This window comes from Nannobrachium achirus, assembly GCF_963921795.1.
Source record: "Nannobrachium achirus genome assembly, chromosome: 12".
Classification (NCBI taxonomy): domain Eukaryota; kingdom Metazoa; phylum Chordata; class Actinopteri; order Myctophiformes; family Myctophidae; genus Nannobrachium; species Nannobrachium achirus.
Genome location: NC_137832.1, coordinates 66,058,017 through 66,081,325, shown reverse-complemented (window position 1 = coordinate 66,081,325; position 23,309 = coordinate 66,058,017). Strand labels below are relative to the sequence as shown.

Sequence of the window (23,309 nt, the reverse complement as noted above, 5' to 3'; positions counted from 1 at the left end):
GATCAGCTATTTTCACTATTTTAAATTTTTAAAATGATTAAAATGATAACAAAAGGAAGGTTTTGGACATAATGTACCAGTAAGACTCCCTAATCGGGAGATATATCACAACCTCCACCTCTCACGTCATACGGGTAGCCATAGTTACACCTGGAATGTTGAATCTCCATATATGGAGATAACCTACGCATCACACAAAGTCTGACCTCACCAGCCCATACTTGGGCATGGACGACTTATATCTCCATATACGGAGATGGCCATATATGGAGATACGATGACATCACAGAGTCCACAGCTGATGATGTGGCGTGATGTCATACAATACACAAACAAGCCCTATATAAAGGGGCAATTCTCACCAGGGAAGAGAGCATTGCCTGGAATGTTGAATCTCCATATATGGAGATAACCTACGCATCACACAAAGTCTGACCTCACCAGCCCATACTTGGGCATGGACGACTTATATCTCCATATACGGAGATGGCCATATATGGAGATACGATGACATCACAGAGTCCACAGCTGATGATGTGGCGTGATGTCATACAATAAACAAACAAGCCCTATATACTGATGCGATACGATGACATCACAGAGTCCACAGCTGATGATGTGGCGTGATGTCATACAATAAACAAACAAGCCCTATATACTGATGCGGAGATATGAGCAGGGCAAAGGTGTGACGTGTGACGTGTGACCGACCGACGGACGGACGGCCGGTGGAGGTTTTCATAGTAAACTGCTCCCTGACGGTCGCAACAAGGTTAAGGTTTCCACCCGACATCGATGGTATACATGCTATTTTTATGTTTTGACTCATAGAAGCTAATAGTTCAAATGTTCTGACACTGGGCCAGGTTCCACAGAGCTATTCATTATCATCCATTAGCTTGAACCCCTGCTCCCAACCCTTAGCCATGTGTTTACATTAGCTTAGTTCAACATGTTGGAAAATCCACAATTTACAGGGGTTCAGTAGGCACATTTATTACTTCATTAATACTGCAAGATAGAAATACTCTCTATGTTCGTCCATGCTAAACCCTAACCCCTAAAGTTCTTTTCCTTTTTTACTATTTTGAAAAACATTTTTAAATAGCTGATCTACAAGCTCACAATGTGAAGTATTTGAAGAAGTTTAGGGGTTTAGGATTTAGCATGGCAGAAAAGTCCATTATTGACCCCACTTTGATGTGGTTTTAAATTACACACAGTTATGGGATCGGTACTCTGTATCAACTCTGTATCAACTCTGTATCAACTCTGTATCAACGATAAACACAAGTTAGAGAATCAGAATGGATATTGGGAAGGAACATGTTGTATTGTTGCATCTCTAGTCACCATCTCCTGTTAATACCTTTTGTTGTACCTGTTATACAGGTACATACAGTATGATATAATGTATTGGAAACTATATGAAAATGTACATGCTTGTAGATCTGCTATTTTCCACTGTTAAATAGGGCTTAGGTGGTTATTTGATAACCAGGATAATTACAGCATCTGTAGAGCGCTGGAGTCTTGCTTCTTTCAGCCCAGAATCCTTTTCAAAGTATTTCATAATTTAATTAACAGGCTGAAGAGGAAATGCTTTCATCTGCTCATGGTCAAATCAATGTACCGCAATTTGTCTCTTTGAGAACCAAAATACTATTTTCTCGTCTCCGGTACAAAATGCAATGGCTAATTATAATGTACCAACAGGCAAAATAAATACCTAAAATAAAACACATCACATCTTCATCTGATCAGTGGTCTGGGGACCACCAGTGGTCCTCCAGGGGGTTCCAGGTGGTCCCCGGCTAAATGATGGGGAGTTGGTAACCAAATGGACCCTTACAGATCTTTAACTCTTGAGAGTGTAAAATAAAACCAAAGGGGTTCCATTTTACACCATAAAACCTTTGATCCTACAGTATGTGAAAACATATTTTAATATTAAATTATTTGATATACTACATTTAATAACTACCCTTTGTTTAGCGATTTTCAAAATGTTCTTTTCATAGAAACAAAGGTTTCATGGTCATGATTCACTGCCATCCTGGATGGAATTGGTTCTAGGCTTAACATAATTGTTATAAATATGTTTGTGAAAGTCTATGAGGAAAATGAACGGGATGTTTTTTAGTGGGACCAGTAAACCACGCCCACTGCGATGCTTTATGGCACCAACATCAACACAGAATGGAATTGTGGACAAAGTCCAATCCAATGACAACAAAACATCCAAAGTTAAACTTGTATTAAGTGTTAAATGCACATAATAAGTGAACAGAGGTGGATCCAGAGCAGGTGATGAACAGGCTGCACTGTAGGCTACAGATAACATGCAGATACTGTAAGTCATGCGTTTTGAGGTCAGTGCTCTTCCTCAGGCAGCAAAGACCAAAATATCTTATTGCTTCCAGTGCATTATTATATGCCTTCATTTGTACTGTAGCAACCATCTATATGTTCACGTCATGCTCTACATGCACTTCTGGTAGCACTAATACCTTTCCGTTTTTGCAAGCAAGCAAGGAGCTTCCAGTCATTTGTGTTTATTATTATACCATGGGTTCTTCAATAGTGGGCCCGGGGACCCCTAGGGGGTCCTCACAGTCACTACAGAGAGGGTTTCTGTGAAGAGATGTTGTGTAGACTGTAGAACAGTCACTACAGAGGGGGTTTCAGTGTAGACTGTAGAGGGGGGGGGGGGGGACCCCTAGGGGGTCCTCACAGTTACTACAGAGGGGGTTTCAGTGTAGACTGTAGAGGGGGGGGGACCCCTAGGGGGTCCTCACAGTCACTACAGAGGGGGTTTCAGTGTAGACTGTAGAGGGGGGGGGGGGGGGACCCCTAGGGGGTCCTCACAGTCACTGCAGAGGGGGTTTCGTTGAAGAGATGTTGTTTAGACGTTGTTTGTAGGGGGGGGGGGGGGGTTTCAGTGTAGACTGTAGAGGGGGGGGGGGGGACCCCTAGGGGGTCCTCACAGTCACTGCAGAGGGGGTTTCGTTGAAGAGATGTTGTTTAGACGTTGTTTGTAGGGGGGGGGGGGGGGTTTCAGTGTAGACTGTAGAGGGGGGGACCCCTAGGGGGTCCTCACAGTTACTACAGAGGGGGTTTCAGTGAAGACTGTAGAGGGAAAAAGAGCCGACAAAGTACAGAGCCAAAGGTCAAGTTTACTAATTATGAAGTCAAGTCCCCAGAACCACTGAAAAAGGTTGAAGCCTCAGAAGCCTAGTGGCTAAATCTGGTATAACAGGACTTCAGCATTTAGGAGTCTACTGCGCATGCTTATCTGAAACAAGACACAAACACGGCTAAGGATTTCCTTGTGACGCCACCGCCAATATGGAAGACGAACCGCGTACTGCAAACAACCCAAGAACACCTCTAGAGAATGTAGAACACAGTCCGGACATGTGTCACTGACGTCACAGACGTATCACCCTTGGGAACGTACAGCTGTACAGCAAACACTTTTATACAGTAGAGTTCTATGACAGCAACAGGTAAAGCTGAAAGGCTAACTTTACCACATACAGTATGTATCACTCAAATATGGGTCAATATATGACAGAAAGAAATAAGAAACAATCCTGGGAGAGAGAGAGAGAGAGAGAGAGAGAGAGAGAGAGAGAGAGAGAGAGAGAGAGAGAGAGAGAGAGAGAGAGGGGAATAGGCCTACATAGACAGGAGGTGTTGCCACCAAGCCAGTCATGAACCAATACAACACCCTGTCACAGATCCACCCTTCAACACCAGCCACAACACAGCAGCAGATCATATACAGTATACAGTATACAGTATACAGTAGCTCCACATCAGCCTCCAAAAGAACATTTGGAAATGATGGCATTGTGTCAAAGACAAGGACCTCTAGCATGAACAGAACATGAAAATAACAAACACAAAGAACAACTGACGTGACCCAAGAACCTGCAGAAACTGCAGATACACGTCAGCATTCAATTCCAGAGCCAGAAAACAGACACTGAACATGTTGGGCCATTTTGGCACAACATGACAATAAAGACGACAGCTTGATTCACATTAGTATTCACCTTATTCCTGGCCCCGCCCCCGGCTTCCTGTTCATATCCTCAAAGAGTTTCCTGTGTCATTGCATTAAAGTGTCAGTAGATGGCGTTCTGGGCTCTGGGATCTGAATGAACCTGTGTTGCCATGTCTGCTTATAATAAGCAATTTGTGTTTTTTTTAAATAGTGTAGTTGCTTATTGGGCTTACTTTCTAATATTTTTTAAAGCAGTGGTTCCCAAAAAGGACCCCAGACCAGTAAGACCGTAGGTCGCTTATCGGCATTTTATGTGAGCTGCAGTGGAGGGGGTCCTCCACTGGGGGCGTCACCACTTTTGCATCCGTTCTGGAGCACGAGGAGTGGGTGGTCCCCGGGAATTCCCCGTGAGCAGCCCCGTTGGGGTGGTCATTTGGTCATTTTTGCACATTTGGTCATTTTTTACACTTGGGGGTCCCCCAGGGAGCTGGGGGTCCCTGGGGCTCGGGGGGTCCTTGGAGGTTGTAGTTTGGCAGGCAAGGAGTGTGTGTGCAAAATGTGGCATGGATCGGGTCAACGGTTGCGGAGATATGAGCAGGGAAAAAGTGTGACGTGTGACGTGTGACCACATTTGGTCATTTTTTACATCTGGGGGTCCCCCAGGGACCTGGGGGTCCCTGGGGCTCCGGGGGTCCTTGGAGGTTGTAGTTTGGCAGTCAAGGAGTGTGTGTGCAAAATTTGGCATGGATGGGGGCAACGGTTGTGGAGATATGAGCAGGGCAAAAGTGTGACGGACGGACTGACTCACTCACTCACCCACGGACAGCCTGTGGAGGTTTTGGTAGTAAATGCGACCTACGGTCGCAATTAACATATTTGTCCACAGCCACAGACCCCCATCTGAAAATATGTGGTGCCAGGGACCTCCACACAGATTTGTGCTGTTAAAATGTTTCAAAAATATTCAAAATATTTAAGTTTTTTTTCCCCTCAATATTTTTAAATAGCAAATATAAAAGCTCACAATGTGTCACAATGTGACACATTGTGAGCTTGCTGATCTGCTATTTTCAAATGTAAATCTAAAGTAGTAAAACTGAGCCTAGTTGCTTCCATTGGGCTTATTTCCCTGTCACTTCCTTACTTGGGAGGAAGTGGAAAGATGTTTTTGAAGCAGCACACAGAGAAAAACTCTCCAGCGCCCTCTGTAAAATGCAATGGCAGCCTCCATAGAGAGGGCCAGGAATAAGGTGAATACACAAAAGCAGCAGCAGCAGCAGCAGCAAGAAAGAGAAAGAAAACAGTGTCCTACCTTGAGCCATGTTCTACTTGACTTCATCGGTTGTGTAAGTGATGGCCAGGGTCAAACTGGGGTTCCATGTATAGAGAAAGAGAGCTCCGCCCCCTCTCTCTAGTTCATTCCCGGGTAGCAGCGGATGACGAGCCCTCCAGTGGTATCTCACGTCTCTTCAGTCCTCCATACATCATCTTCTTCCTTCCAGTGGTATCTCACATCACTTCAGTCCTCCATACATCATCTTCTTTCACTTCAGTCCTCCATACATCATCTTCTTTCACTTCAGTCCTCCATACATCATCTTCTTTCTCTTCAGTCCTCCATACATCATCTTCTTTCACTTCAGTCCTCCATACATCATCTTCTTTCTCTTCAGTCCTCCATACATCATCTTCTTTCTCTTCAGTCCTCCATACATCATCTTCTTTCACTTCAGTCCTCCATACATCATCTTCTTTCACTTCGGTCCTCCATACATCATCTTCTTTCCTCCCCTGCTGGGAGCTCCCGGTGTCTCCCAGCTGCCATCTTCATCAGGGTTTGATGCCGTCTCCTGGGTCCCAGATGTAGCAACGCGTCGGCCCAGCAGACAACCAACCACTCCTGCTTCCAGGATGCCTTATAGACGGGTCCTCAGGGATGAACTGAGCATCTCTGGTGACGCCTTGTTGTATGGGTGGCGGGAATTGAGTCTGTTTAGCGGCAACACTGTCATAGTGGTGTGTCATACAGGATGATGTCATAGTGATGTCATACAGGATGATGTCATAGTGATGTCATACAGGATGATGACAGTCACGTTGCTTGGCTGTGATTGCTAGCATGAAGGTAGCAGCCTCTTGACTCGGAGGCCGGAGTAGGTTGGGAGGAACACCATAAGCCTTGAGTGTCTGAAACAAAGAAAGAAAGAAAGAAAGAAAGAAAGAAAGACATTTAAGTGACCAAGAGTTAAAGGGATCATTAGCAGATCTTGCGTTTTGAGCTTGTAGATCTGATGTTTCTTTTTAAAGGTTAAAGTTATTACATGAGTGTTATTTGTCATTATCTGCCATGTGCACCTTTTGCTGCGAAGCCTAAAAGCCAAACAGAAATGTAATTCTTATTCATAATATGTTCCTGAGGTTCAACAACACAAAACGCAATTAAATTGTTAATTGCAACGTGAGACAATTAATGGCTTCATAATCATGACTTGTCCTTCAGCGGTCAAACACACGCTTCCTCCAGCTCAGAAATACAGCTGAGATAAAAAACCTTTGGTCATCTTTAGCAGACCTTGAAAAAGTAGGTAATTCATGCTTTCAATTTAGCCAAACAAACAAACAGTATAATAGTAAACATGTTCATCTTTCCTAATTCATGCTTTTAATTTAGCCAAACAAACAAACAAACAAACAAACAAACAGTATAATAGTAAACATGTTCATCTTTCCTAACACATATTGATTCATTTTGCCCTCTCAGGGCTCTCACTATGTTGTCACACATCATAAGAGTTATCTGACTGAATGTCAGGGGTCTTCAACGTTTTCAGGCCAGGACCCCTTAGTTGAGAGAGAGATGAAGCAGGGACCCCTTAGTTGAGAGAGAGATGAAGCAGGGACCCCTTAGTTGAGAGAGAGATGAAGCAGGGATCCCTTAGTTGAGAGAGAGATGAAGCAGGGACCCCTTAGTTGAGAGAGAGATGAAGCAGGGACCCCTTAGTTGAGAGAGAGATGAAGCAGGGACCCCTTAGTTGAGAGAGAAATGAAGCAGGGACCCCTTAGTTGAGAGAGATGAAGCAGGGACCCCTTAGTTGAGAGAGAGATGAAGCAGGGACCCCTTAGTTGAGAGGGAGATGAAGCAGGGACCCCTTAGTTGAGAGAGAGATGAAGCAGGGACCCCCACAACCTGTTCATAGATTCCATATACGTAGTTTCATTGTTTGACAGCACAATCATCAGTGTATTTTGGATTCATCTCAATTTGTGTTTTCAGATATTTAACCTCTTGGACCGTAAAATAGCCGATCTACAAGCTCACAACGCCTCACAGCACGAGGCATTGTGAGCTTGTAGATCTGCTATTTCTGGCTAAAGTTCTCAGAATATGGACACTAGGGTTCAAATGGTTAATATAAAAGAGGAGAAAAAAGTTTCTATCACACAAAGATTTGTAGTAACTCTGAGGACCCCCTAGGGGTCCCGGACCCCCTCTTGAAGACCCTTGCTGTATATGGTAGGCCTATGCCTTGAAATACATTGAGATTCAGGCTACAGTTTAACAAAGATCTACAAGCTCTTGTGACGCATTGTGAGCGAGTAGATCAGCTATATTCAATCGGACAACATGTAGGCCTATAGCTATATATAGTATATATTCATATATATTCATATTATATATATATCATATCATATTATATATATATTCATATATATATATATATTCAATCAGACGACATGTAGGCCTATTTAGGGCTGAAGTGGTTAATCTTTGTTTTGTAACGATAATCAAACTCTACAGCAGGGGTTTTCAAAGTGGGTGACGGGGCACCCTGGGGTGCCATGACGGCAGTCCAGGGGTGCCGCGAGATCATTTGATAATATTTGGAATTTATTTGGACACTGGAAAAAATATTTAGTATAATTTTAAACTTGAAGTACAAAGTTATTTTCAGTCAGTTCTAACCAAAATGGCTATTATCTCAACGTTTTCCTCCTAACATAATCACTAAAATATCATTACTGTCAGGCAGAAACTCTGTCGCACAAAACTAGTAAACAGCCGATCTACAAGCACACAGGTGATAGGCTGTTTTCACTAGTTTAGTACATTTTATAGATGATAAATACAAAACGAACGGTTTTGGACATACAAGGTTTCCACCCGACAATGATGATATGCTATAAATATAAGGTGCTGGGAGTAAAAATTATAATGTAGGGGTGCCTCAGATTAAAAGAATATTTATGGGGTGCCCTGAGACAAAAAAGTTTGGGAACCCCTGCTCTACAAAGTAATTTAAGTTTTCAAATAGGAAATCAAATAGGACTCATTGTGACATCACATCATAAAAGGCTCTGACATCACGTACACCACATGAGTCAACAAAAATGCCATGGTTACGTATTGAATGTCATCAGTATGACATGTTTGGATGTTCCTATGTCCTCTTTTTTGGTATAACATGCTGGGGTGGCAACAACAGAGCAGGTGACACGTTTAACCTAAACAGACTGGTGAGGAATGCAGGCTCTGTCGTTGGGTCCTCTCTGCAGGGGGTGGAGGAAGTAACCAGGGTGCGAACAGCCTAGGATTAATAAGAGAAGGATATCACACTGGGCGTGTCCCAGCGTGGTACCGGGGTATGGCACATGCGCAGTGTTAACAGGAACTGCCATGGTGGAGTGTTCCAGCAGAGGCACTAGATAAAAAAAGATCATGATCCGTTCTCAGTAGAGCGAGGTGTGTGTTTGTTTTTTTTGTTCTCTCTCCACTCATCACCTAAACAGCTGCAGGTTTTCTTATATTTTCTACATAGTGCTGTGTGTTTCTTTTTAAAGGACCCCAATTGAAACAAGCCCAAGGCTCTTTGGAGGTGTTTATCCTTTTAGTTGACCTTGTACCAGCTGTTATGAAACTACCTTTTCCTATGCAAACTTCTAATAAAGTTTTAAATCAATCAATTGTGGGAAATAATTGGTCTTCAGAGGGATGCTTTTATATAATCCTGTACTTTGAAGCATATGTCTTAACTTGTACTGTGTGCCGTACGTTGTATGGTGCAAAAAATTCAACAGACCGCACAATTTAATTTATTTATAAGCACTTACACAAAATATCAGTAAAACAGCAGTAGATGAGAATACGATGGATTTCTATAACTTATATTCATTCAGGATATGCAACACATAGTTGTGCCTATTAGGGCACCAAATAAGCCTACTTGTTTTGTGGCATAAGAACATTTAATTTGAGCAAAGAGCAAGTCCCCAGCAGGCACTTAAAGTAGGACAAAACAAACACTACCATTTAATGTTTACACGCCGCCATCTACTGAGCCACAGTGTAGGTGCAGGCCAGATTGTACTGCGCATGTGCCATACCCCGGTACCACGGCTGGGACACGCCCAGTGTGATATCCTTCTCTTATTAATCCTAGCGAACAGCGAGGAAGCTGGACTCCATCTTGGAGAACTCCTCCCACCGACCCCCTCCATCTTGAGATCACCAGCTACTGGAGTAAGAGAGGAAACGACCGCTTTACCTACCCAGGACGGAGATGCGAGAGATTAGGAAAATCTTTTGTACCGGCTGCCCTTAAGCTGTACAACGAGACACATAACGGACGACTGAAAAGGACTTCCTTCCTAACTTAGACTGACGGAACTATTGCTGTATTGACTTTGACCTCTAAGGACCTTCCAGGGAGAGTGCTCATGTATGTCTTGCGGTGACACGCTGCCTAGTTTCTTCTGCTCTGAGCTGTTTCTGTTATTTTTTTCTCACTGTTTTTCGACATTGCACTATTAGGTTGTGTTGGTAGTTTCTGAGTATTTGTCTTGTTTAACAATGACAGTGAGATACTTGTTGCACTAACTAGCATTGACTGCTTTGGTCTCTTTTTTGTAAGACACTTTATGTATATATACTTATATTTAATTCGCCCCCTCTATTGATGCACCTTCTCTTTTTTGGTACTGTACTGCTCTTGTTTTTTACTCTTATCTATTTTTTCCTACTTCTCTGTAACTTTGTAAATAACTGTATACTGCTGTGCTACAACTGGACAACTGAATTTCCCCTATTTACATTGTTCCCGAGTTGGCCAGGGCGCCGACTAGATGCTCGGGCGGCCGAGCTTCTAGTTACTGAAAATTGGAAATAATTCCAGTAAAGTAAAAAAAGAAAAGAAAAGAAAACCTCAAAATTGTACTTAAAGGGGCACTCCACCACTTTTCAACCTATGTTCATATAATTGGTCCTCACTCAAAAATAGCTTTTCTTTTTTTTTTCTTTTTTTTTCTCAGAGGAGGGTTGTGGGCAGGTCAGAAACCCATCGTCTTGTGACATCATCGATTGCCAATCCAGCTTATAGAAACTGCAGGCTTTCTATTCCTGAAAAGTTGCAATTTTAAAGTGGAAGCCATTGTTCTCGCGATAATAAAAATCAAAATATTTTTTTCAAAAATATAGATTTGTCACAAGACGATGGATTCTGAACTTCCCACAGCTCTCCTCGGAGGCTTGGACTGAGTAGAAAAAGATTGTGATATTTTATCATGAACATTAGTGAGGACCTATTATATGAAGACAGGTTGAAAAGTGGTGAACTACTCCTTTAAGTACGGTAGCCTACTTGAGTAATGTACTTTATAGTTACTTTATGAGTAATGTACTTTATAGTTACTTTATGAGTAATGTACTTTATAGTTACTTTATGAGTAATGTACTTTAGTTACTTTATGAGTATGTACTTTATAGTTACTTTATGCTACTGGTTGTGTAACATTTGACCAGGGGAATCTAAACTTTGACTCGAGTACTGCATGGGTTGAGTAGCTTAGTCCACCACTGCTACACACACTAATACATTCTGGAAGATCCTTCACGTTCCCCAAACCGGTTCTTTTTAACGTGGATGATGCCTGCCAGCTAAGGTGATCTCACTTAATAAAGCATGGTTTTCTAACTGTGCCCCCAGCTATGTTGGCAGCCTTTTCAACCCACTGAGACTCACCATAGATCTGCTGTAAATCCACAGCCTTTTCAACCCATGAGACTCACCGTAGATCTGCTAGAGATCCACAGACAAGGCCCTTCCAGGCTCATATCCTATAAAGTCTAGACTTCATAGTTAAATGTTCCACATCCATCCCAGCCCCCAGGCTGAAGAAGAGCTTATAGAGGCAGAGGCAGGGGGAGACTGGCTCAGTCCTTAACTATCCAGGGGAAAAAAGAGGAAAATAAAATACTTTTGTGTGACGCTGCTGTAATATGACGAAGTAGGGACTGTTTACAAAAACATTTATAATAATTAAACATTCAAATGATCGTCTCTGTCGGGTGGAAACCTTACAGTATGTCCTTACAGTATACAGTACAGTACAAACCTTACAGTAAGTAAGGTTTATAGTATAAACCTTACTATAAATAACTATAAACCTTACTATAAATTAAATTACTATAAACCTTACAGTATGTCCAATACTGTGACTCACCTTTGAGCCGTTGTGTGACGCTGACTGTAGTTTGATCAAGAAGCTTGTGTCTTTTAGTTAATTTAAATAAAGAAAATAAAAATAAACAAATAAAAATGAATATTGACATGAGGTTTCTGCCAACAGCAACGATGTTATGGCGATATGAGGAACGCTAAAGACCCAGTGAAATGAAAAATAAGTTTTTCACACTTTTAGAGCTTATCCGTGGTAATCATGTGGGCATTCCTAACACTAGATGCCAAAAAAAAAAAAAAAAAAACAATTTTTGTGTATTTTTATATAAAATAGCCCATTCTTAATTATTTCCTGTGAACAGAAACATTCTGCATGATGACATTGACAGGTCCTCTTGAATATAAATTAACTTTGATTACATTCATCTGTTTGATTCCCATTGCTGGCATTCCTCCAAACAGATGTTTTTTTAATCTCATTCAAGATGACGTCCAAACTATGTATTACTTATTGTAAACTTAATGAGCACAATAAAATATGTATCTGTAAACATTATATGTTAGAATAATAAGCAACTTAGTAACACACATTCTGTACAAGAGGCAGCCTGGTCGTGTCTCTCTGCCTTGCTACTGAGGGCTACAAACAAAACATTAAGCATCACATGACTCACATTTTACGTCCCATTCTCTGAAAGGCTGGTCCCTTCTGATTGGTTCAGAAACACACAGGCTTGCTTTTCAGACTGAAACTTCAAAATAAAATGCCCAAAATACTTAGCCATTTCCCTGGGTCTTTAAAATATGGAGACCTGAGGTTTGTGCCTGACAGTGCAGATCTCTAAAACCCCATAAAAAGGACTGATGTTTTATTAATCAGTATTTCTGGGTTTTCAGGTGGACTGGACCAAGTACATCGCTGTGAACTCTGCTACGGCTCACCCTCACTACGACCGTGAAGGAGCAACGTACAACATGGGCAACTCTTATGGCAAGAATGGTACGTACTGTACATACTGTACTCATACTGTACTCCTACTGTACTCACCCTCACTACGACCGCCAAGGAGCAACGTACAACATGGGCAACTCCTTTATACTTTATACTTTAGCTATTGAAAAATAGTAGATCTACAAGCTCACCGCGCGGCGAGCTTGTAGATCTGCTATTTTTGAAAAAGTCGTTAAAATGTGTGCAAATCTTTGAATATATAGGCCTATGTATTTTTTTAAGCAAACATTTGTAACTCAAACTTTGCTTCTGGGGGGGTCCCTGGAACTAAATGTTATGAGATGGGGGCCCATGGCCAAATACATTTTGGGGGTCCTTCACATGAAAAGGTTTGAGCACCACTGACATATAAACATAGTTTTATTTATTTTTTTAAACCTTAGGATTTAAAATGTTCAAAGGCTTGCACAAATGTTCAAGATTTTTCAAAAATAGCAGATCTACAAGCTCGCAGCACGGCACTCGGTGCCGCGCTGTGAGCTTGTATATCTGCTATATATAAAATAATTGAAGTGAATCCTGTCTGTCTGTATCTGCCTATCTTGGTTAGGGACAGGACGATATAACAATTACACATCACGTTTATGTTGACGAAAATTTAAAATCTATTCTGGGGGGAACACCTTTTTTTTTTTTTTTTAGTTAAGACATTTGGTGTAAAGTGAAAAAAAGAGCTTACCAAGTGATGTCTTTACAGATCCAAAGTACAGATAAGGGCTTAAAGGGTTAAAGGGGAATGATTTTGTAGTTTGTTTTCCAGTTCAGGTTTAAAAACTACAACAGATTAAAAACATGGCAGACTAGTAAAGAAGACTGTGTGTGTGTGTGTGTGTGTGTGTGCCATGCAGGCTTCTTCTACAACATCATCCGTGTGCCCGCGCCCGACGAGACCGACCAGCTGCGGGACGCGGCCGACCTGGCAGGGGCAGAGGTCATCTGTACCATCCCCAGCACCGACCCCCGGAAGCCCGCCTACTACCACAGCTTTGGTACTGCCTGCCTGCCTGCCTGCCTGCCTGCCTGCCTGCCTCTATCTGTGGACACTCATCTTTTCATATTCTGTGCCAGGGACCTCTAGAAGCAAAGATGTCCACTTTAAAATATCGTCGTTGTCGGGTGAAAACCTTGTATGTCCAAAACCGTTCGTTTTGCATTTATCATTTTAAAAATGATTTAAACTAGAGAAAACAGCAGATCTACAAGCACACAACGCCTCGCGGATGTGTGCTTGTAGATCTGCTGTTTTCACTACTTTTATGCAACAGCCTTGTATGATGAAGCAGGGCTTTACTTTGGGAAAGAACGTACAAATTTGAAACTTGGAGATATGAGGTTTCCACCCGACAACGACGATATATTAATTTAGATGTTGATCCTGGGTACACTCGCAATATATACTGTACATACAGTAACGTTGTTTAGCATTACCTTGTGGTCTGGTCTGTCCATTGTGCATCCATAATGTCTGCGATTTGTTTACAACGCACGTTGGTGTGCATGCAAAGTGAAGCTCCTCCATAGAAACCCATTCATCTTCCATCAAAGAATCCTCACTATCTCTAAAAAAGACATTTTGATCCCAAGGCTGGCATTTTCCACGGCAAAATAGCGCTGGTATGTCTTTTTACTGGTCGCGGCCATGACACCCTCCTGCTTCTAAACTAGATCCGGGTCAAAGTTGAAAAAGGTAAAGTGACCAAAAATCAGCGTAACTTCCGCCCGGCTCTTCAAAATAAGAGCAACGGCTTATGGGAGGAAGTGCCGGCACTCTGTGCCCTTATACCTTCAAAGTAAGAGGCACTAAATGGGTTCAAATATTTGCAGACAGACCAAGGAGTAAACCTTGCTCGCTGGTGCACCAGAAATGAAGCCTACTTCCTGGTTCTGGTTGAAGTTGCTGTTCCTATTAATGGCCCAGCAGATGTCGCCATTTCACCTTCAACTGGTGTCAAGACATTTTTATCTCAATGAACTTTACTCTTGATTTTATTACCTTAGTAATAGTAATTAGTTTTCATAAACATAATCATGTTTTCAATGGAGTCTTTTTTAAATCATCATGATGTGCATTTAGTAAATTATCATCCCAGTAATGAATGATATCGAGTATAGACAGTATATAGAAAAGGGCGGATTTGAAAAATAAGCTCCATTTACGGTCCAGAAACCAATGGTGTCTTGTTGTCCATTTCCTTTTACAGTCTATGAGACTGTAACTATATTCTGGCTCTCTCCGAAAATATCGGACCTACAAGCTCACAGCGAGTTCGCAGATCTGCTATTTCCGTCCCACGACACGACTCTCTGCACACTCCGTTCTGCTTCTACCTCCAGATCCGACGCCAGCGACCTTCTGGTCGCTCATAGAGGCCTCATCGCCCTCTTCAACGACCCCCCCTCTGGGTCCCCTTAGAAGGCCTTTAATTCTTTAATGTCTTTTTCTCTTTCATTCTGCCCTGCATGGTCTCGCCTTCATCTCCACTGACTCACCGCTGTGTGTGTGTGTGTGTGTGTGTGTGTGTGTGTGTGTGTGTGTGTGTGTGTGTGTGTGTGTGTGTGTGTGTGTGTGTGTGTGTGTGTGTGTGTGTGTGTGTGTGTGTGAGAGCACAGTGGAATTAATGAGTGACAATCAATAGGAAGGTGCAGCAGCTTCATGTTCATGTGGGGTTCATGCAGGTCAGGCTGGTTAGAGCAGGGGGTCCCCGGGGGTCCTGGTTTGGGGGAGGGGGAGGGGGGCTCTCAGCTAAATGTGTTAATAGACCACCAAAGTCTTGGCGTCATCCTGCTGGAAGCCGATATCGCCTAGGTTCCTGTTCTTGCGAGGGTTAGGGTTAGGGTTAGGGTTATTATCAAAACCTCCATCGGCTGTCAGTCTGTCATTCACACGTCACACGTCACACTTTTGCCCTACTCATATCTCCGCCACCGTTGCCCCGATCCATGCCAAACTTTAGACATAAACAGGTGACATCACAGTGATGTCAGATGGAGCAGGGATCTCCATATATGGTCATAAAAGGGATTATGTTAGGGATCTCCATATATGGGCATAAAAGGGATTCTGTTAGGGATCTCCATATATGGGCATACATGTATTATTGTCTCCACCAGCCGAAGGCACGTGGGAGAGTATGTTTTCGCCTCTGTCCGTCAATCCGTCCACCAGGAGGACAACTTATGTAAAACACATTCTTTGCTAGGGTTAGGGTTATGGTCATTCTACTCCATCAGATTTTCTCCAACAATCATGCAAATCAGTTCACAGTATCTCTATTGTCATGTGATCAAGTCCGATCCATCTGATATTTCATATTCCATCCTAATTGGCTAATATTGGCTTCCAAAGTTTGCAGGATTGCTCAGTTTTTGAACAAAATGTGTCAAATCATCAATGCAGCTTGTGATTACCGTGAAATTTGACACACATATTCCCACTACGTCAAGGAACAAATGCTACCCTTTTCACATTGGCCTGTTTCACAGCGCCACCAGCAGGTAGACTTTAGCAAAACACATTTTTGGAACACAATGCCTCAAATCATGCATGCAGCGTCCGACTGCCATGAAAGGTCTAAGATTGACGAAGAACAAATGCCACCCTTTTTACATTGGCCTATTATAGCACCACCAGGACGCCTGCCTGGTGGAGACCTGTGCTCGGAAGAGCACTGCTTCTAGTTATAATTCTCATGGCAAAATCTTGCCACCTATAGTTTACTGAGGCACTACACTTTCTCTCCGCATTCTATGATCCTATAGTTTACTGAGACGCTACGCTGTCTCTCTGCGTTCTATGATCCTATAGTTTACTGAGACGCTACGCTGTCTCTCTGCGTTCTATGATCCTATAGTTTACTGAGACGCTACGCTGTCTCTCTGCGTTCTATGATCCTATAGTTTACTGAGACACTACGCTGTCTCTCTGCGTTCTATGATCCTATAGTTTACTGAGACACTACGCTGTCTCTCTGCGTTCTATGATCCTATAGTTTATTGAGACACTACGCTGTCTCTCTGCATGCTATGATCCTATAGTTTACTGAGACACTACGCTGTCTCTCTGCGTTCTATGATCCTATAGTTTACTGAGACGCTACACTGTCTCTCTGCGTTCTATGATCCTATAGTTTACTGAGACGCTACGCTGTCTCTCTGCGTTCTATGATCCTATAGTTTACTGAGACGCTACGCTGTCTCTGCATTCTATGATCCTATAGTTTACTGAGACACTACGCTGTCTCTCTGCGTTCTATGATCCTATAGTTACTGAGGCAATACCCTTTCTCTCTGCATTCTATGTATGTGTTTGCCTTGTCGCTCTCAATAAAGAGCGCCTACTAAATTGTAAATTGTCTTCTTGTTGTGGGCAGTGGTGGTAAAGGTATTCAATATTTGGATCTGAGATGTAGTGGAGTAGATAAAAGTACCGGAAACTGGAAATACTCAAGTAAAGTACAAATAGCTCAAAGGTGTACTTAAGTAAATGTACTTAGTTACTTTACACCACTGGTCTTCTTGTTGTGGAGAGGGCAACTGAAGATTTGCCCTAAAGTAAATGTACTCGGATACTTCCGAAAGTAAATGTACTCAGATACTTCCTAAAGTAAATGTACTCAGATACTTCCCACCCTGTCCATTCCCCCTGCGCTGTGCCATGCATACCACCATGGTCTATAAAGTAAAAGTACTCAGATACTTCCGTCCAGACCACCATGGTCTATAAAGTAAATGTACTCAGATACTTCCGTCCAGACCACCATGGTCTATAAAGTAAAAGTACTCAGATACTTCCGTCCAGACCACCAGGGTCCGTACCGTTACCGTCAGACTGTCTGGCACCAAACAAATCTCCCAGGGTGCAACTGTTTGTTGCTGAACAACCAGTTAGACCAATAGAATACAACTGTAATTAGTTTATCTGTCCAATCACAGGTCTAAACATAGACGCAGTGCGCTGTAGTACAGCACAGACACCTTGTCAGCTTTCCTGTTCAAATACATTACGGTAATGTACTGTACGTTGATGTTGGGTGTTCCTGTTGAAATACATTACGGTAATGTACTGTACGTTGATGTTGGGTGGAAACTGGACATCCAAACACATGTCCCTTTATATTATTTTGACCAAAAGTAGTAATGTAGTGAAAAGAGCCAATCTCCAAGCTGTCCAAAACGTCGCCAAAACCCGTTACTTTTCAGGGTTGAAATTGAAAAGCATCAAAGGTACAGTAGTAGATCTTAAAGGTACAGTAGTAGATCTAAATGTACAGTAGTAGATCTTAAAGGTACAGTAGTAGATCTAAATGTACAGTAGTAGATCTTAAATGTACAGTAGATCTTAAATGTACAGTAGATCTTAAATGTACAGTAAATCTTAAAGGTAAAGTAGTAGATCTTAAAGGTTCAAAAAAATCACTTGACGTTTCAAGCTTGCTTTTGATGCTTTTTTGCGTGACGCTGTAGAACGATCAAGTAGATTGTTATATTAATTAAATTCTTATTACATTCTTATTAATTAAAAGAAAATATTCCAATTAATTTCTTTCGTCACAGCAAGCTCTTGTTACTTTTCATTGTTTCAATATTCATAAAACCCACAGACGCTGTCAAACAACTTTACATTTATCAATATTCATAAAACCCACAGACGCTGTCAAACCACTTTACATTTATCAATATTCATAAAACCCACAGACGCTGTCAAACCACTTTACATTTATCAATATTCATAAAACCCACAGACGCTGTCAAACCACTTTACATTTATCAATATTCATAAAACCCACAGACGCTGTCAAACCACTTTACATTTCAGAAAATAATCACACCCGGGGTGAAGTGAGCGTTGATTTCATTGAGCGCCCCAAGCTTGGCCAATGTGGGACATACAGTACATACATAATAAACACACAAAGCCAAGCGTAGGAGCGGTTAGCATCGCTCAAGACGATCTACAAGTTCAGAGCTTCATGGGCTGTTTTTGCTATAGTATGTACAGTATAAGCCATTCATTTGGGAGGGGGGAAATACATACTGTAAGTTGAATTACAAGGATGGTTTTGTCTGACAGCAAGATTGAGTGTGTCTGGCTGGGTATAATAGATAATATAATAATAAACATGTATTTTTAAGCACTCATCAACAAAGTAAATAAGCTACAGTTAAATAAAGCAAAATCAGCAACAGAATAAAATCACCATGACATGTATAAAATATAATATATATGCAGATGTGAGTCTACATATAGTCTACTCTGTGTGTGTGTGTGTGTGTGTGTGGGGGGGGGGAATACAATTCTATAATAATAAAATGTATTTATAAAGCACTTATCAAAACAGAAGTCAGCTCAAACGCAATCAGTAACAGAATAAAAAGACCATGTATAAAATATAATATATATGCAAATATGCAGTGTACATCCCTCTGCGAGTGCACGGATGCGCACGTGTGTGTGTGTGTGTGTGTGTGTGTGTGTGTGTGTGTGTGTGTGTGTGTGTGTGTGTGTGTGTGTGTGTGTGTGTGTGTGTGTGTGTGAGACCAAAATGTCCCCACACGAATATCAGAATTTGAAATAGAAGAATAGATTGTTGAAGACCATAACATTTTTAGATTTAAGCTTTATTTATTTAGAGGTTATTGCAGTGCGATGCTATCACACACCCAAAATTAGCAGATCTACAAGCTCACAACGCGTCATTGTGTAGATCAGCTTCGATTCCCCATCCGGACGGCCTTTGCTGCATGTCACTCCCCGTCTCTCCCCCCATATCCTGTCAGTCTGCTGTCCTATCAAATAAAGACCTGTCAGTCTGCTGTCCTATCAAATAAAGACCTGTCAGTCTGCTGTCCTATCAAATAAAGACCTGTCAGTCTACTGTCCTATCAAATAAAGACCTGTCAGTCTGCTGTCCTATCAAATAAAGACCTGTCAGTCTACTGTCCTATCAAATAAAGACCTGTCAGTCTACTGTCCCATCAAATAAAGACCTGTCAGTCTACTGTCCTATCAAATAAAGACCTGTCAGTCTACTGTCCCATCAAATAAAGACCTGTCTACTGTCCTATCAAATAAAGACCTGTCAGTCTGCTGTCCTATCAAATGAAGACCTGTCAGTCTACTGTCCTATCAAATAAAGACCTGTCAGTCTACTGTCCTATCAAATAAAGACCTGTCAGTCTACTGTCCTATCAAATAAAGACCTGTCAGTCTACTGTCCTATCAAATAAAGACCTGTCAGTCTACTGTCCTATCAAATAAAGACCTGTCAGTCTGCTGTCCTATCAAATAAAGGCATAAAAGCCCCAAAACAGCATTAGACAATAAGCCATCTTCCCAAACTCCCATCCCCAGTCAGAGGTCAGAGTTTGAATGAATGAACGAAATACATTCAATTTAAAAAGAAAGATCCTCTCCCTCTCACGTATGCCAGTGTGCCAGTGATCACCCTCCGCTGAGCCAATGTTGGCACGGTGCCTATGAGATTGCCTACCCCTGCACTAGAGTGACAAAAAGTGGTAAAAGTGGCATTCATGATTTAATCGCAATGCAAGGTGTTGTGAGCATGTAGATCTGCTATTTTCACAATTATATACAAAATGTAATGCCTCAACTCTTAGTGCTCGTCAGGGTGGGGCCTGGGGGGTCCCTGGGGGGTCCCCAGTTAAAATACCATTATTTTGGGGGTCGCAGCCTGAAAAGGTTGAGAACCACTGCTTTACACCACTGACTCTCTCTCTCTGTCTCTCTGTCTCTCTCTCTCTCTCTCTGTCTCTCTGTCTCTCTCTCTCTCTGTCTCTCTCTCTCTCTGTGTCTCTCTCTCTCTCTCTCTCTCTCTCTCTCTCTCTCTCTCTCTCTGTCTCTCTATCTCCCCCTACAGTGATGTCAGAGAACTACATAGTGTTCGTGGAGCAGGCCATAAAGATGGACATGCTGAAAGCTCTGTTGCTGCGCTTCCAGGGAAAAGGCTGGAACAAGATGATGGTGTGGGAGCCCAACACTGACACCATCTTCCACCTGGTGAACAGACACACCGGAGAGGTCCGTGCACTTTACTCTGATACACTGGTCCCCACTGGGGGGTCCCCACTGGGGGGTCCCCAGATGATTAACTAACCCTGATTACTAACCCTGGTCAACAGACACACCGGAGAGGTCCGTCTGATACGGTGGTTCCATGCTGTCAGAGTTACAGACTTGAATGTGTCAATGTGCCCCCCCCCCCCTACAAGTCCCTGGAATCCACTTTGAGAACCACTGCTGTGCTTTAGGGTTATTTTCACTGCTGTGCCTTAGGGTTAGGGTTAGAACCACTGCTGTGCAGTACGTGGTTCTCAACCTTTTCAGGCTGTGAAAATAGCAGATCTACATGCTCACAACGCAACAATTTCTGCCTTAATAGTTGACAATTTGGGGGTCTGTGGCCAAATACATATCATGTTGGTGGGCCTTCACATGAAAAAGTTTGAGCACCACTGACATAGAAAAATAGTTTTTTCAAAAAACCTTCAAAGACTTTGAAAGAAGAATTTTCACTATTTTTCAAAAATAGTAGATCTACAAGCTCGCAGCGCGGCACTCTTAAAGCACTAAATAACCCAGTGAATCCTTTGTACCCAGGGCCCAGAATTCGGTGCGACACCTCTGTCTAAAACAGGGAAGGCAGGTTGTCAGTATTTAACAGCTGGAGTTTACTGTTGGAGCGATGCCACGTTTCTGCCCAGATGCTGAATAATCACAAGTGTTAAAAAATTAAAGAGAGAAAAGTTGCAAGCTAATGTGTTCTGGGGTTGGTGAAGGAGGTGAGCTTTTATTTGATGGAGTCACACTCTACTGTCACACTCAGTTCTCTCCAGCTCATTATGCCGCAGTATATTATACAATTATATATATTATATATATCGTCATTGTCGGGTGGAAACCTCGTAAAACCGCCGGTCCTTCTCATCATTAAAAAGAACGTGTCGCGGTGGCGGTGCAACCCGTTTTGAGCTTGTAGATCAGCTATTTTCACTACTTATGACACTAAGCTACGCACTATGGGGGATCGGGCTTTCAGCTCAGCTGCTCCTCAACTGTGGAACGACCTCCCCGACCATCTGAGAGCACCACAGTCCATTGACATTTTTAAAGGGGGACTAAAGACTTTTCTTTTTAACAAGGCGTTTGCCAAGGCCCTAGACAGTCTTTGGATGTTTTATGTGTTTTTCTTAGCTGTGTATTAGGTGATCAACGTTCTGATTTTATTCACTGTGTTTCTCGTTTTAATTCTTAGATGTTTTCTTAAACGTGTGTTTGTGTGTGTGCGTGTGTGTGTGTGCGTGTGTGCGTGCGTGCGTGCGTGCGTGCGTGTGTGTGTGTGCGTGGCCTCTAACAGATCAGTAAGGTGCGGTACAGCGGGGCGCCCATGTTCATGTGTGTGTGTGTGTGTGTGTGTGTGTGTGTGTTACAGATCAGTAAGGTGCGGTACAGCGGAGCGCCCATGTTCATGTGTGTGTGTGTGTGTTACAGATCAGTAAGGTGCGGTACAGCGGGGCGCCCATGTTCGCGCTGCACCAGATCAACGCCTACGAGGACAACGGCGTGCTGGTCATGGACATGTGCTGCGGAGACGACGGCGAGGTCATCGCAGACTTCACCTTGGAGAACCTGAGGAGACCCCAAGGGCAGGAGATGGACAAGGTTAAAGGAACACTTCACCCTGTTCAGACTTTTAAATACAACGTTTTAGCCTAAGTGCGATGGGGGACGGGGGAGAAATGTTAGTTTTGATTACGTTTTAGTCAGTCTTTTGAATAAAATGTATTTCTTGTTGTCTATTGTTTTAGTCGACTAAATATACAGTTAATTCTGTCGACAACAATGTATTTTGGCAGTGACTTGATGGCATCATAATGCCTTATTTTACACTTGCTGAACATTGCGATCTACAAGCTCACAACGTTGAGAGCTTGTAGATCTGCCGATTCCAGAGTGCAACCAAAGATTAATCCCTTCTCCACTAGTCAAAATGGAATTCTAGTTTTTAGTTGTTGACAAAATTATCAATATGTTTAGTCTTAGTTTTAGTCATCATAGCTTAGTTTCTATAGATTTTATTTAGTTTTCGTCAGTGAAAAAAGGAATTCTACGAACAGTTGGTCAACACAATGAACACTGCAAGGGAGAAGCGGCCACACAAGGGAATGCTCTCTCGCCCGCTCTCTCTCTCTCTGGTCTGTACTTGTTCTCTCAAAGGGGAAGGCTGGTGATTGGGCCAAGAGAGCAACATGGACATGGTCGCTGTTTATTTACACTGGCCAATCCCTCATGGCAGGCAATGAGTTATTTCTGATATTAATGTTATATTATTAAATCTTAGTGTTTCACCAATTATTCAGAGGCCCACTTAAAACAAGTAAGCACCAAAAAGTAAGTATAAATATCTTAAATATCGTGGCTCATTTGTTCTTTTCTGGTTGCAGTTTTACAACGCGCTGTGTAGGAACCTCCCACGGAGATATGCCCTGCCACTCAACGTGGATGAGACCACGCCCCTTAACGAGAACCTCATCAGGCTGCCTTACCTCAAAGCCACCGCCGTGATGACATCATCTGGACAGGTAGGATATCATTATGACCTCACTGTGATGACCTCACCTGGACAGGTAGGATAACATTATGACCTCACTGTGATGACCTCACTGTGATGACCTCACTGTGATGACATCACCTGGACAGGTAGGATATCATTATGAACTCATTGTGATGACCTCACCAGGACAGGTAGGATAGATAACCTTATGACCTCACTGTGATGACCTCACCAGGACAGGTAGGATAGATAACCTTATG

General features: G+C 42.5%; 1 protein-coding gene across 1 annotated transcript in view; it reads left to right on the top strand.

Annotated features, from left to right (window-relative positions):
* The window catches only part of LOC308295803 (carotenoid-cleaving dioxygenase, mitochondrial-like), a gene marked incomplete at both ends in the record, with an annotated part of 62,463 nt that overhangs the window by 27,144 nt on the left and 12,010 nt on the right, over positions 1–23,309 (top strand). The window contains 5 exons of the mRNA XM_080738852.1: positions 12,364–12,466; positions 13,327–13,467; positions 20,356–20,516; positions 21,987–22,157; positions 22,940–23,077. Of these exons, the coding sequence (XP_080594978.1) occupies positions 12,364–12,466; positions 13,327–13,467; positions 20,356–20,516; positions 21,987–22,157; positions 22,940–23,077 (714 nt within the window). The remainder of the gene's footprint in view (positions 1–12,363; positions 12,467–13,326; positions 13,468–20,355; positions 20,517–21,986; positions 22,158–22,939; positions 23,078–23,309) is intronic.